The sequence below is a fragment of the Eptatretus burgeri genome, unplaced genomic scaffold (genome assembly GCF_056783735.1).
Source record: "Eptatretus burgeri isolate ZD-2024b unplaced genomic scaffold, Ebu_testis_v1 Ebu_testis_scaffold_3183, whole genome shotgun sequence".
NCBI lineage: Eukaryota > Metazoa > Chordata > Myxini > Myxiniformes > Myxinidae > Eptatretus > Eptatretus burgeri.
Window position 1 is genome coordinate 81,243 of NW_028225132.1, and position 15,735 is coordinate 96,977.

The 15,735-nt window shown below is 41.8% G+C and overlaps 2 protein-coding genes and 1 long non-coding RNA gene across 14 annotated transcripts in view; 1 reads left to right on the plus strand and 2 right to left on the minus strand.

Annotated features, from left to right (window-relative positions):
• The window catches only part of LOC147006373 (uncharacterized), a 45,403-nt gene that overhangs the window by 8,213 nt on the left and 21,455 nt on the right, over nt 1-15,735 (minus strand). For 8 of the 12 annotated variants that reach the window (XR_015054884.1, XR_015054886.1, XR_015054889.1 and 5 more), the window contains 2 exons: nt 13,731-13,929; nt 12,814-13,169 (listed from right to left, as the gene is read on the minus strand). Coding sequence is in view for 4 of the 12 variants with exons in the window: in XM_085869000.1 (XP_085725126.1) it covers nt 13,145-13,169; nt 13,731-13,929 (224 nt within the window). In the remaining 8 variants the exon portion in view is untranslated. Of the gene's footprint in view, nt 1-12,813; nt 13,262-13,730; nt 13,930-15,735 lie in introns of those variants that run through there. The other 4 variants (XM_085868998.1, XM_085868997.1, XR_015054891.1 and 1 more) reach the window with 2 other exon arrangements.
• Nucleotides 1,627-6,554, minus strand: LOC147006374 (uncharacterized). The gene is made up of 2 exons (XR_015054892.1): nt 5,178-6,554; nt 1,627-2,214 (listed from the first exon to the last, which is right to left on the minus strand). It is a non-coding gene; the product is annotated as an uncharacterized LOC147006374 (long non-coding RNA).
• Nucleotides 2,404-4,869, plus strand: LOC147006375 (uncharacterized). Its single transcript, XM_085868996.1, has 2 exons — nt 2,404-4,348; nt 4,745-4,869. Exon 1 carries the CDS (start codon nt 2,426-2,428, stop codon nt 3,818-3,820), a length of 1,395 nt encoding a protein of 464 aa, XP_085725122.1. The 5' UTR covers nt 2,404-2,425; the 3' UTR covers nt 3,821-4,348; nt 4,745-4,869.

Sequence of the window (15,735 nt, forward strand, 5' to 3'; positions counted from 1 at the left end):
GGTGGAGGGGGAGGGGGAGGGTAGGACAAGGGATGAGGTGGGCAGGTAAGGAGGGTTGCTGAAGGAGTGTGGGGTATTGCAGAACAGCGAGGGGAGGGGGCCGAATGAGGAGGAGAAAAGGCTCTGTGGTGCTGGGGGAGAGGGGGACAAGAGACAAGGAAGAAGGCAGTTGAGGATTTGAGGAGGTGGAGTGAAGAGATGGAGGTGAGAGGGCAGTGGAGGGAGGAAGGTTGGTGGAAGAGAGGGGGCAACTTTGAGAAGGAAGAGTGAGGGGGATGAAAGGTGGGAGAAAGGTGAGGGGGGATTTTTGAGAGAGGTGAGAGGGAGGCTTGGAGGGAGAATAGTGGGATGGTTGCTTTGAGAGTGAGAGTGAGGGGTGAGGGGGGTGAGTTGGCACTGAAGTTGGAAAAAAAGAATGTTTGATGGAAAGCGAGCATCCATGGCAAACTGTGGTTTTTAAAAGTTTTAGGTCAGAGATGCGATTTTACACAATTCTTGATGGATGCAATGAAGGCGAATTCAGAGCATGGAGAGAAGAAGCGCTGTAATAGTTGGATTTTTTCGGCAAGGAATGAAGGAGAGGTCGAAATGAGAGCAGTCTGTTAAAATAGCAGAAGAGTAGTGCATTGTGAAACAGTAAAGAGTACCACATGTGTGAGAGAGGAAGATGAAGCATTATAAGATCGTTTTTGTAGTTAAAAATAATGTATGAGAGAGTTCAACAGATTAGGTCATGGAAGTGTAAAAAAAAAATCGTGGAAGAAGACGAGGAGGAAGTTAAGAGGAAGAAGAAGAAGCAAAATCGGGAGAAGGTGAGCGTGTTGTTGTTGGGTATATATATATATTTTTTTTTTGTTGTTAATATTAATATATGAGAGAGTTCAACAGATTAGGTCATGGAAGTGTAAAAAAAAAAAGAAAAAAAAAATCGAGGAAGAAGACGAGGAGGAAGTTAAGAGGAAGAAGAAGAAGCAGAATCGGGAGAAGGTGAGCGTGTTGTTGTTGTTGTAGGGTATTTTTTTTTTGAGATAAGAAAGAGATTAGTTGGGAGAATGGGGGATGTTTGGAAAGTGGGGAGGATCAAAATTGAAGGTAATGGGGAGGATAGAAATTGAAGGTAATGGTGAGAAAAAACAAACAAACAAAAAAAAAACGATCAAACACCGAGTGGAACCGGTAGGCCTCAAGCCGAGGCCTAGGCCTGAAGCACAGGTAAGAACGTCGACAAAAATACTCACAAAATAGCACGATTTTTGAAACAAAACCGAACTCGCAACACACAGTAACATGTAGGTGAGAAAATTAAACAGTTAAAACGGGACAAATAACAACCGGAAACTTAGCTTTGAGAACGTCAACAGGGAGCCCCAAAGGAGACCTCTCGCTGCTCTAAAACCGGAACCGGAAGTGATCTTCTTTTCTTTGAGCTCTTTCTTTTTTAATTCGATCGATGGTGAATATTCTAAAAAGTCCATATCCCATTATTTTCGTCTGTGATGTATGAGTGAAGTAATTTAATTGTTGAAACAGTTCATGATGTGAACCATGTCCAACCCACGTGACACAAGTTTAAACCTCTGATTGGAATTTTTTTTGTTCACACAAAGTAACAATGATGTCTTTAGGAAGATTTTAAAAGGTTTATTATTGAACACTTGTTGTGAATAAAAAGTAAAACTCACTTATTAAGTGTTGATTTCCAAGGAATAAGTTGGTTGTTCTTCTGAGATGGCGGATATTTTAAAATCCAAGATGGCCGCCAAATGACGTCATGAAAACATGTTTCCAATGGAATTGCAGTGAAGTGAGAGATAATTTACAAAAAGTTACATGATTTCCTTCTTCATCAAAAACAAACACAAAGGTTCACAACATCCTCCACCATTACATTAAATTATTTAAATAATCAAGTGTGATTCATCGTTCCACACCGATCATTTGGACCTTGTTTAAGTTACATCTGCAAGCTCGATATTCCGTATCCTGTAGCATTGTAACACTCGTGGAACATGTTTGTTTATGTTTTATAAAACCATGTATTCAACACTTTACAGGTGATGGAATACTTCATTTTACCTTGAACTGAGAATGTTTGTTTCTCTTGCAGTGTGAAATGTGGATGTAAAATCAAAAGGAGACAACTGAAAGATGAGCCACCATTGGTAAATGATGTTCAGGAAAACAAACTCCTTGAAATGCAGAAACTGGAGGGAACTGAGGTTCATGATGTGAAGGAAAAAATGGAGTTCACAGTGAAACAGAACTTCGGAAATGAAGAACAAGAGGAAGAACATTATCAAGAGGAGCAAAATAAAGTTTTACAAGCACAGAAAGAACAACTTCAGGAAAAAGAAAAGATGTTGCTCCAAAAAAAGGAGATCTCATCCAAAGAGAGAAGTTTGTTCAGGACAGAGAACGTGAGTTCATGGAAATGGAAGCGCAAAGGAAATTGAACAAAGAATTGTGGTTAAAGGAGGAAGATGAACGGAGGAAACGAGAGGAGGAACAGCAGAAAGAGAAGAAGGAAGCAGAGCAGAAGAAAATAAATGAACAGGAGAGGAAGAAACAAGAAGAGTTAAAGATAAGGGAGCAGGAAGAATCCAGACGATCAAATTGGGAAAAGGATTTTGAGGATGAGAAATTTGAAGTTTGGATCTGGGAAAAGCGTAAAAACACAGAACGTAAGAAGAAAATGGTTGAAGTAGAAAAGAGAATGTTAGAAGTTAAAAAGTGGAAGCAAGATGTTCAGCAAAGAGAGAAAGAATTGCCGATATATCAGGAACAGGAGCTGGAGCGACAGGGCGTGTTTGATGCCTTCATGAACGGGAAAGATGAAGAGCTAAATAAACAGCAGCTCCATATCCACCAAAAGGGAGAGAAGCTTCATAATCGACAATGTAATCTGAATAAATCGGAGGGAGAGTCTCGTCTGAGAGAGAAAAAGGAACGAGAACACAGAGAGCAATGTGAAGTTGCCTGGAAAACAAGAGAGTTGATTCTCATGGAAAGAGAACAACAGATAAGAGAGAAGAAACGTCATGTGGAGTTGAGGGAGCAACAGGTCCTGGAGAGAGAAACCAAATTGCAAAAAGCAGGAAAACTTGCTGAGGAAGGAGTTGATGAAGTAGTGCTTCTCATAACTGATGATGGGCGACAGAAGCAACAACTGAAACAGCAGGATGTTGATTTGCTCCCACCTGAACCAAAGCCTCAAAGTGATGAAGGGCGGCAGCAGCGACAACAGTACAGTGTTGTTCTTCAACGCCAACCGAAGCCTCTCTGTGAAGGCAGGAAACAACAAGTGAAACAGCATGATGTTGATCAGCTGCCGGCCGAACGTAAGCCTCACCATTCGTCTCAGTCCAAGCTTGTCAATGATGAACCAGCGGAGATAGAAAGGCGTAAAAATAACCTCATGTTCCGTGGAGTGAAGGAGGGAAAAGGGGAACATGACAAGGAGGTTGTGACAAAATTAATTAAAGCCATGAACCTGAACATAGAGCCCGTACGCACTTTCCGCGTTGGACGGTACATTGAGAACAGATTCAGACCAATGAAAGTTGTGTTCAGTTGTGAGTCGGATCGGAATCTTGTTCTTACCAATAACAAGAAGGTTCGCAATTTAACTGATCCCTCTCTCTGGACAAAAAACATTTTTATCACTCCGGATTACACTCAGCTCCAAAGAGAAAAACAAGAGATGCTGCTGAGTGATCTTGAAAAAAAGAGGGAAAGTGACCCAAACGGGAGATATACCATCAAAGGAGATAAAGTAGTCCTCCTGAAGAATCCCAAGGGCAAGCCTCATCTCCAGAGATAACGACCTTCCCTCCTCATCTCCCACCTCCTATAACAGACTCCTCCGTGACACACATTTAAGGGGGAAAAAAATATTAAAGGGGGAAAAAACACAAAAAGGACATTAAAGGGGGAAAAAAAACACAAAAAAAACAAAAAAAAAAACATTTAAGGAGGAAAAAAACAAAACAAAAAAAAAACATTTCATGAGAATATTCCGTTGAAACAAATTCACTTTGACGCAGGGTCTCTTTCAAACACGTGAATGTACCTGAGATCATATTGGAGCAATCACTGAAACATCTTTTGATCGGACAGTCATGGATAGGGAGTTCACTCCTGATGGACATCTTGCATTTCATGAGGACAGGAACCTAAACTTTCATAGTGAAGGAAGGAAAGATGAGGAAAACCATGGTGGGATCTTGTTGATGGTGAAAATCAATCTATCACCATCTTACATTGTTCATTGGCTGGCTCGCGAACGGAAGCCTCACCCTGATGATGGCAGCAACAGCAGAAGCCATATTGTATGCAGGATCTTCAACAGGTAAGCACTCTTCAATACTTTGTGCCAGGTGGGTTGAACACACAATGGGTGCAAACACAGCCAACCACAAGATCAAAACATCAAGAAAAATTTGTTTTGAGACTTCGTCTTTTACAGACATTGATGTAAATACTTCCTTCCATGAAGAAGTGTCCTTAATTGTGGAGATAATTGTAATTATTTTTGTGGGAAGGTAACTTCTTGGGGTGATCATCCCCATGCAGAATAAACAACAACTTGAACTCCCTTCGATTGGATGAGATCACCTGATTCACCTTGTCATCTGTTGCCTGTTCCATCCAGGCCTTTCCTTTTGTTTTCTTTTTTGAACAAGTTATCAAACTGATTGAGATATCAATGTGTCTAAGCTTTCATATTTCTATTGTTTTTCCAAAGGTCCCTCAGAAGAGGTGCTCGTTCCCTCCTCCAACCCTCACCTGAAACCATCCTTCCGGTTGGAACGTAAGTTGACAAGATTCTTGCTTTACATTACAAATTACAATTTAAAACTTTGTCTAAACTACCTGTTCTTCACCTGCATCATGTCCCATTTTGTCTGTGCCTCAGAAGTGTTGAGGACAAACACATATTTTGCTGGATTCTTAAACTTACAAGCACCAAGCAAATATTCCCGTTGGTCGAAGTCTCGCATGATTGTTAATGTATCTGTATAAAAGTCATTCTGCACACCTGGATGATCATTGAAATTGTTTGAAAAACTTCAGTGCAAATCCAGTGGGAGTTTGTGATGATGAAAATAAAGGTGTGAAATTGAAGGCAAAACAAAGGCAAAATTGAATTGAGATGCAGAAAGCAATTGAGAGGATACAGTATTTCCAGGATTGTGTTGGAAGGATTGATAATGATGGAGGTTACGATGATGTCGCTGTCCAGTTGTTTTGATTTCCTTTTGTTGATGTGTGTGCAAACGAAGAAGTTGTAGTCATGGCCACTGGAGAAGGTGTCATGTTTGGCAGTGGATCCATCATCACTTCATCGACTAAGCGCTCCAGCAAGGTAGGATGAAACATTCGACTCTTACAGATGGTCGATCCAAGATGTTTTTTTAAAGAAACGTGAGTCTCCAGAACGACAGGTACTTAAACCTTCCATACACCTAATTTAATCACGTACACCCTTTTTACGTCCATGTTTTTCAATTTGTCATTTCCTTGTTTGTCTGTCTATGGATAATTGTGTGTGTGTGTGTGTGTGTGTGTGTGTGTGTGTGTGTGTGTGTGTGTGTGTGTGTGTGTGTGTCCTCAATAACTTGAAGACCATGAAACCTCACAGCCTGAAACTTTACAAGGATGTTGAGGGAACTCCAAGGGAGTGCAAGAATGAAAACCGGTTGTTTGGCTTCATTCAAACACCCCTATTGAAGATAATGAACGGCATTATTTAATTAACCTTTAAAAAAAGGCTCATCCTTCATCACTTTGCTGTCCCTCGCTGTTCGTGTTTTTTTGGGGGGTATTAATTAATTTATTTATTTTTGCATTTTTTTGGCCTGCTCAACAGTGCCTTGACTTGGAATAGGCCACAACAATTTCTTAAAGATAAAGTGGTGACAAATATTTTTTCACTTTCCTCAATCTTATCATCGAATGCCTCATCTTCATTATTCATAAATTCAAATCGCTTATAAACACCTGGAGATGCCAGTGTCCATGGCTTTGTTTCATTTCTGCACATACGATAACCTCTAGAGTCTGTTATTAATGTTAACATTTCTGTGTGATCTTTCATTATCCACTCGTCACTTCCACGTAGATACATATAAAAAATAACGTTCACATCTCACATCAACAGTCTGTGTTGGCCCTGCAGTCCCTCTGGTGTTGCCTCACCCACTGATAATGTTTTGCAATTTTCTTGAAAGGCAGAAGGACAGGAAGATAGAAGTGCACAAAGATTAACATAATACCAGAGCGGCAGGAACTCCGTGACATCAAGAAGCAAACACAGCAACAATGACTGCATTCTACCCTCCCATATCCGCATCTCCAGTTCAAGCCAATGAAACCTTTGTTGCCCCTGTGTGAAGCGGGGCCATCGCCGTAAAATACAAAACACACAGGAAATGGCACTCTGTGTTGAGGCGCGGCGGTGAAGGTCATGTTTAACCCTCGACCTGTCAAAGATCCCCAGGGGGTTAAATATCACGGAAAGGTAAGCGTTGGTCTTATTTGCTCTCTCCCAACTGTCTCCCTCTCTCTCTCCCTTTCCCTCTCTCCCTCCCCCCCACCCATCACCCCACTTCATATTCCTGTCAGCGAAGGGATGGATGGTACTTGCTAGTTATATCAAATGAAATGTGGAACTCCATATGAAACATATACATATTATATATTTTTAATTCTCGCTCGCCACATCACAATGGTAAAGGATGAGTTCGGCGTTAAACACCATGATATTTATTAAACATCGGGCAAATACCACTGGGCGCTCACCTGTTCGTGGCTGGATAAGATTACCAGGAAATCACGAACAGATATGGATGACCCACAAAATACATCATCATCACACCATTTCAAAGCCCTTTTCCCTGAGCAGGGGTCAGCTTTTTGCGGGCTCCAATCATGGTCCCCTTTCTTGTGGCAATGTTTTTTTTTACGGCTGGATGCCCTTCCTGACGCCAACCCTTGAGTCGCCTTAAACACGCAGGGATAATTACCAGTATATTGATGCTCATTTCACCGACCTCGGAAGGATGATAGGCTGAGTCAACCCCCTGATATTAATTTATTGGAGCGGGGCTCAAACTCAGGACTCCGAGGATCCCAAGCCGCCACCCTAACCACTGAGCCAACACCAGGCCACCACCCACAAAATACATCACGGAGAAGAAAGTAAATACCCATGGGTTTTTTTTTTAATGTCGGGAAAAAACTTTGTTACATCACGGGTGATAAAGGTTGTGTTCAAGTTTCATCGAAATTGTCTGTGAAAGGAAATTAAAGTTTTGGAGAAGAAAGGAAATGCATATGTTGCGAGCCAACCCCCCCTCCCCCCTCATAAACTCTCTCAGATGCCAATTTGATTTTTTTTGCTTTTGTGAATGCCGTGAACAAACTTTGGTACTTACTCGGTGATTAAGCTTGTGGTGAATTTTCATTGAAATTGTGTGTGTTGTTTTCGAGAAGAAGCTGCAGGTGTTTGTGGACGGATAGACTGACGGACTACGTGCCATCCCATAAGCTCTCCGGAACTATGTTCCAAGTGAGCTAAAAATGAGGGCGTAAGGGTGGTCAATGTTTGTCCCGGTTTGACCCCCTAACCAAATAAGGTATTTCCTTTCTTCTCCAAAACTACATAAACACACAATTTGGATGAAACTTGACCACAACCTTCATCACCCATGATGGGAAAACTTTCATCACGGCCTCCTGATATTTGGAGGGAACGATGATTTGCTTCACTTTCCTCGGTCCTGTCAGTTGCGTGGATACAGTGTAAAAACCTTTATGGACTTTGAGTCTGCACTTGCTCTTGCCCAATACCTGATGATCTCTGTTATGGTGCACCTCCTTCCACAACCTTTGAAGGTAGACATCTTCTTTCTGAGCTTGCTCAACCTCTTGCACAGTTACCTAAGGGATGTCAGATTGTGACACTATCAATGGTTTGATGTCATCCTTGTTGCACGTGGTCTGTGTCCTGGTCACTCCTGCTTGTGCCAGCTGTGGAATCCAGTTTGGGTCTGGATCCTTGACCTCTCGTGCTCCTATTATTATACCAATCACAAGATCACAAATGGGTTCATCCATGCACATGACTTCCACCTCTCCCATATTGTATGGTGTGTCCACATGGATCTTTTCAACTGGACAGTGACGTAATGTACGTACTATCAATCAGCTTGCAGGAATACACCTTGTCAGTCATCTGCCTTGAAGTCACCAGGTATTTCTTCACAGCTGCACTCGTACATCCTGAGTCTCACAATACCCTCACTTTCTGTGAACTCACAATGTTAAAAAGTTGTGGACGAGTTGTGTCGGTGACAAGAACAAGGTGATTACACTTTGATTCAGGTCCAGATCCAGCCCATCGGTGAGAAGCAAAACGTAACCTGCTTTACCTGGCGGAGGTTTGCGCTCCACCAAGTGCAGTTCCAGTTAAATACGAATGAAAACGTTCAAGAATAAACGTTTTGGCTGTTAATGACGTATTACCTCGCTCCATACAAGTTTTAAACGGATCATTTTGTACGCCTTTGATGGGGCCGCCATTTTTCTCCAATTCCAACGTCACTGATGGAGGACATTGCTCTACCACCGAACTCCCTGATACTTACAAATCTTCGATTTGATAAGTAACAAACAAACAGATAGATAAGAGTGAAAACGTCACCTTCGTTCACCTTCAGTGGAGAATGTATTGAGAAAACGGGATGGTGGATGGGAATCTATTGAAGGTGAGGCCCACTTATTTGTTTATATGTCCATTTTTCCATGGATATACACACAAAGATTGAATGTTCATACCAATACCAGAGAGATATAAACGAAGAGCAAGGTGAACCATTATTGACTGTGCACACTCCTTTATCACAAGGTTTATCATTAATAACATCATCACACTGAATTACACAATTTGGTGTCTATCTCTCTGTCTGTGTGTTTTTTGACCGCGATACATTCAATTGTTATACAATATTTATCCAATCTCAGTCAAACTTGACTGGAAGAATAAGGATCAAATGATGGAGCTTGTGGCGATTTCATTTGATCCCCTCCACCTTGGGGCGAGGTCAGTGTGAAGGTGTATATCTGTGGGAAAATAGCTAATTGTGACGTTTTTCCAATACCGTTTCTCAAAACAATCCGAATGACAATAGGATAATATTAATGTTATTACAAAGAAATATTAATACGAATAATACCTCCTCCCGAAGGGGTTCTTCCTTGGACAAATGCCGTGTTGACGTGTATAAATAGCTTATCGTGGCGTTTCGTGGAAAACACAGAGCAGAAATAAAAATAAATATTTATATAAAACACAAACACGCATTGATTACCTTTTTAAACAGTCGGTACTGCTGTTTAACAGGAAAATGAGAGAAATTTGGAGGAATCCCGACATCCTTGAGGCCAGCGGTCCCCTAACTGGTGTGCATGAAACCCCACGGGGTGTGTGAATCGATCCCAGGGGGTTCGTGAGACGTTTCTGAAAGTCAAAACTAGAGTACAAACAATGCTACTTTATCTAAATTTCACACACGTGACACGAGACCACGTTCAATAAGCTATAATTGGTAGCGCTTGTACGTCAGACTCGAGCACTAAGCGTACTCTGACCCTTTCTCGGAATTAAGCGCGTACGCGTATTTGACAGACGCCATTTTCCAGTTATGGCGCCATTTTCAAAAGATAGAAATTGCAATCGGAAGCCCTAATACTGGCAAATATTTTTATATAAAATGTATCTTATATCATATAATTTATATAAAATGTATCTTATATCATATAATTTCTATCAACATCATTTTTTTTTCAGACCGCAATCCATAATGTCTCAGAAGCACAAATACGATGATTCGTACATCAAGTGGGGTTTTTTTTTCATTACAATATTACACTATGAACTTGATATTTTACGAAGCACTGTTATGAGTATTATAGTACATTAATAACTCAGATCGTGTCTCAAAAAGTTGGGGGTTCGTGGACACCTCTGACATCCACAAGGGGTTCGTGGGGGGATAAAGTGAGGGAACCGCTGGATTGCAGGATGCAAGGGGTAATTTTGGAGCGTGTCACACAGGAGAAGGATCTGGGGGTGGTAATAGATAAGGGAGGTAAGCAGGCAGCACAGTGCCATGCAGCTATAGGTAAAGCAAATAGGGTTTTAGGCTGTATAAGGAGGGGGATCAATTATAAATCAAAAGAAGTGGTGTTAACATTGTACAGGAATTTAGTGAGGCCACATCTGGAATATTGTGTGCAGTTTTGGTCACCACAGTTCCGGAAGGCTATAGAGGCCATAGAGAAGGTTCAGTGTAGGACTACTAGATTGATTCCGGGCCGAGCGAGACTCAGCTATGAGGAGCGGTTGAAGGAGACACGGCTATATTCACGAGAAAGGAGGTGGTTGCGAGGAGATATGACAGATATTTAAGATAATGAAAGGTATCGATAAAATAAATGCAGATAAATTATTCAACAGAGTGGACAGTGACAGAACCAGGGGCCATAATCTGAGAGTAAAGAAGGGGAGATTCAAGACGGTAGTAAGGCAGGGGACATTCACTCAGAGAGTAGTTAATGCATGGAATGGTCTCCCTGGAAAGGTGGTGGCAGCAGAAAAAGTAGATAAGTTTAAATTAGAATTAGAAAGGTACCTGGAAGTTCTGGAGATAGAGGGGTATGGTATGGGGATGTTGGTAAGACTTTTAGGTAGTTTGAGTATTGATGGGTGATTGTGTACAGAGTGCTGTTGGTGGGGGTCTTGTTAAGGGGGGTTGTGTGGTTGATGTGTGTCTTTTACCAAGCCCATGCCCCCTCTCCGAGGGGAAGAAAAGGAAATAAAAAAAATTACAACAAGAAAACGACAAAAAAAATCCTCTTTTTTCTTTCTTTCATTCATTAAAATGATCTTGGGTTGGTGTGATGTTCATGCAGGAATGATGGGCTGAATCGCCTCCACCTGTGTTGGATTTCCTTGTTGTTGCATACTGAAGGTTGTTTTATAAATAAATAGATATCGTATGTTAGTTAACTATGTCACAATATAATCTTACATCTTTCACTTGGTTAGCAAATTAGGGAGAACTACTTTTTTGGCGCCGGAGAGTCAATCCCCAAAGGCATTCGTCTCATTAACTCTGGCCTCCCATTGAATTGCAAAGTTGTACAAACACCAACTCTGTCTTCCCATTGTCCTCTTACCAAACAGGAGTCTCATCGTACTGCATAGGTCATGGACCTCTGATTGTTCTGCAAAAGCTGTGCAAACCATATGCTCCATCTGCATGCTGAGATAAATGCTTATCATTGCCGAAAGTAAATGAAGGTTTTCTGTGCATACACAGAAAGGACCTCGTGTGCAAACAAAACTTTCTTGTAGTCTGGTATCGATTGGCCAAGTGCCCTGTGACATTCTGACTCCTCCCGATTTTCCAATTGTATAAAAGGCCATGTATTCTGGCTCAGAGGCAGAGATCTGCTTGGACTCTTGAGACAAGCTCTTCTTTCCACATATATGTGTTTTTGTGTAATAAACGATCTGTTAAATTATAAAGGGTTCCCTTTTTTGGTTGGAAATCTCCATCACAATTCGAAAGGTAAGCATTGTATCATGCATTTGGTGTATGTCCAATTCCTTTACGCTCAAATGTGCTGAGGACGGTACTCTCATTGGCCGTCCCATTAAAATATCATGGGGTGAAAGTCCTGTCTTCCTACTTTAGGTTGAGCGCATTGCATTCAGTGCCAAAGGTATAGCCTCTGGCCACTTAATATTGGTCTGTTCACAAATTTTGGCCAGTTTGTTATTCAAAATTCTATTGTGGCATTGTACCACTCCTACAGATTGGGGGTGGTATGGGCAGTGCAGATGTTGGTGAATGTGCAATGCCTTGCACAATTGTTTAACCACTTCACCAATAAAGTGCGGCCCCATGTCACTCAAAATTTTGCACGGAATTCCAAACCGACATGAAATCCCTCGTGAAGAGTTTCACCACCGTGATCGCATCTGCATTCCTGCATGGGTAAGCCTTGAGCTATTTTGTGAACATATCGACTATGACCAGCACATGTTCGTACCCATTACACTTGTTCATGCTGATAAAATCCATCTCAATGCACCACCGTGATCGCATCTGCCTTCTTGCGTGGGTAATCCTTGAGCCATTTTGTGAACATATCGACTCGGACCAGCACATGTTCGTACCCATTACACTTGTTCATGCTGATAAAATCCATCTCAATGCATACAAATGGCCCTTATGGTGGTGGATATGCTCCTTGAGCAGCCTGACGCCCTTTACCTGGGTTATGCTTTTGGCAAATCAAACATGTCTGACAATATTGTTCTGCTAACGCCGTGAATCCAGGAGCATAGCAGGTTTTACAAATGATATTCCACATTTCCCTTTGCTCAGATGGCCAATCCCATGTGCCGTATGAACAATCCATGGTGGCATTAGTTTTGGTGCCACCACTCGCTTCTCTTTTGTCCACAAGCCTGAGTCGTTGTCGATCTCGCATCCTGCATCATGCCAAGATTGTCTATCGGACTCGTCCACTGCACTCTGCAAGGCAAGTATATCCTTAATAGATGGAATTCTCCAAAGTCTTAACTACAAGCTGGGATGTGACCATGGCTGTTGATGATCTTGCAGCTATTTTTGTGGTGTTATCTGCTATGGCGTTTCCCTTAGCAATGCAATCACTCCCCCTCCTGTGTGCTTTACAATTAATAACTGCAATAACGGAGGACAAAAGAAACACTTCAAGTATGTTCAAAATAATTCCCCCATTTTTAATGGGAGCACCGAATGATGTCATGTACCTCTTTCTTTCCAGTGTCCCAAAGTTATGAACAACACCATAAGCATGCATTGAAATCAGTGTAAATTGTAACAGATTGATTATGAACACGACAAGTTCTGCCTGCTATGTGGAATGTTTTTGGCAATTTTCCACTCTCTACCACTTCTGAATCTGTGCAGATAGCATATCCTGAGAGCAGAGAACCATCATTTACACATCAGCATTTCCGGGTTTTCCAAAGCGACATCTGTGAAGTCTGGTCGCAGCATGAGCATGTGTCACCACCTCCTCACACTTACTGTATGGGGCTCCACTTCGTCCTGTGTCAGCAACAGATGCAAGATTGAGTGGAGCACACTTTTGGATAACTATATTAGCTGCAGCTATCAGCACAAAGTCATAAGTTGTTGCTCTAGAGGGAGACAAATGTTGAGTTTTTGGTTGTAAAAGGACCAAACTAACAAAGTGTGATACACGCAAAACCAAATCTGCACCTAACACAATGTCCTCAATTTTTTGTACCACATAAGATGCGGCTGCCACAGCCCACAAACAAGGTGCGAACGCCAATGCCACAGCATCCAATTTGGTGCTGCAATATGCTATCGGGCACATTTTTTCCACATGTGGTTTGGTGAGCACTGCTTTAGCAAATCTTCCTTTTCATGAGAGTAAAGATAAAATGTTTTGTGATAATTTGGCAATCCCAGTGCCGTTGCAGATGATAAAGCCACTTTGAGCACCATAAAGGCTTTGTCTGCTTCATTGCAAAGGTTCCGGGGCACTATGTTGACCAATATCCAACAATGGTCTGCTCAGGATAGCATAATCAAATATCCACTGTCTACAGTATCCTACCATCCCAAGAAACGATGTCATACCTTATTTTGTTGTCAGTTTTGGAAGCTCCAAAACAAACTTTATTCTGTCGGATGACAAGCAGCGGGTATTTCACTCCAAAATGTGCCCGAGATATCTGACCGTCTCTTGACAGAATTGCAGCTTGTCTTTCGATGCTGTGTTTCTCCTTTTGTGCCAATGCAGTGAAGAACACAAGGGTGTCCTGTTGACACGCTTCCTCTGTTATGGAACAAACCAGCAAATCATCAATGTACAGTCCAAGCACAGAATCTCCAGGGAATCTTATGTCATTCAAATTTTCCTCTAATGCTCGGGAGAACAGCGGTTGGGCTCTCTGTGTAACCTTGCGGGAGCTGTCTCTAATAAGCTGTCCAAGTATATTGCTGTCTCTGATAAGTGAACGCAAACAGAAACTGTAAGTCTGGGTGAATTGGTATCGAGAAGAACACTGAACTAAAATTGACGACGAGTAATATCTTGCATTACTCAGAATGCTCAATAGAATAGTAGCAGGATTTGGGACAAGAGGGTACGCCAGCAGTATGCACTTATTTATTGCCCATAAATCTTGGACCAATTTCCAAATCGCCTTCCCGGTGTAGAAGAAAAATAATTATATTCATGTACTCTCAATTGTCATTGTTGCTGGTGCTTTATAAGTTTAATTTTTATGCTACAGGCTGTCAGTTATGTTTCCCTTTGCCCAAGAGTCTTTTGACCTAAATATTGATAAAAGGAATGTCTTACTATGAAACAGGGTGACATGGTTGATAACACTGCAACCTTTGCCATATTTATGTCATTCTCTCTTTCACCCAGTGGACACGTATTGCAGTTTGAGTTGTTTTGCCCAATGCTTATCAGCTAACCCTGGAGTTGAGTTGCCAAATGTCTCCCCTCCCATTCTTTGGAATGTCAAGTTGTGTATATGAAGAATTGCTTCAGGGTTACGTTTCAGTGAAGTCCATTCGAATGTTTCAGTCAAGCATTCAATGTTCTTCCTCCGTAGATACGAAATTAAAGATTCTCCTTTGGTATGATGATCCAACTTGTGGAAATTGAGTTATTTTCCACCATACCGGTTTTTTAACGGGAAAGATAGGTGTTTTACACCTGCTGACAGTTGGAATAATGATTCTCTGCTTCAACGACGATTGTATTACCGGAGCGATATCCCCTTCAGCTTCCGGTCGCAACAAATATTGTGGTTTCATAGGCAATGGTTTCGACGGATCAAATCTTTTTCCCGACTGCACCCTTTTAATTCATCTGACGTCATGCAACACCTTGAGAGAGACATTCGCCACTCCCGTAGGTGGCATGATGATTCGTTCAAAAACGCAATGAGGCCTTTGCAGAGTAACCTTCCCACATGAATCCTTCCACATCCAATCGCCACAGCTGCGTTCCACAATAATTCCCAATCAATTGTCAACTCTTTGATTATAATGCAGTAATCATTGGCCCTATGTCCTTTCCCGTTGACATCACCAGGATTAGATGTGGTGGTACATTTAGGGGCTGGTTCCACATCGCGCTTTGTTCGTTAGATAATTCCACCTCTGCTCCCAGCCACTCTATCCCCAACCATACAGATTATATTTTCACGTCAAGCTGGTCCACCTAACTGCGTCAAACTGGTCACCCCACTGTTATGATACCGTTTCTCTTAAGACTAATTCTCTCCGGTATCATCATGTGCTATGCAATGCAACGGTTCCTTCCATCGGGATGCATCAATTCCATGCTTTCCAATCCAACTTGCGATTTACTCCACGCAGCAAGCTTGTGCACAAAAGTCCTCGTTCAATTTAAATGACGCAGCTGGATCGTTTAATCCCCAGCAAAAAACAAACAAACCACAAACTGCAGGTTAACGTTCCCCACCAAGCAAACTTAGAATTTGTCCCTTCATGAATCTTCATGGTATACTTTTAGTGTAACTCGTACCGCACATTGCACTCGTTGTGCAGTGGAAATTGATACCAAGAAAATACATCTCAGGGCTGGAAGAGCTTTGCAGTT

What these genes read in the sequence shown, in the direction of transcription:
- LOC147006375 (XM_085868996.1), top strand. Translation starts at nt 2,426, where the DNA reads ATGGAAATGGAAGCGCAAAGGAAATTGAACAAAGAATTGTGGTTAAAG.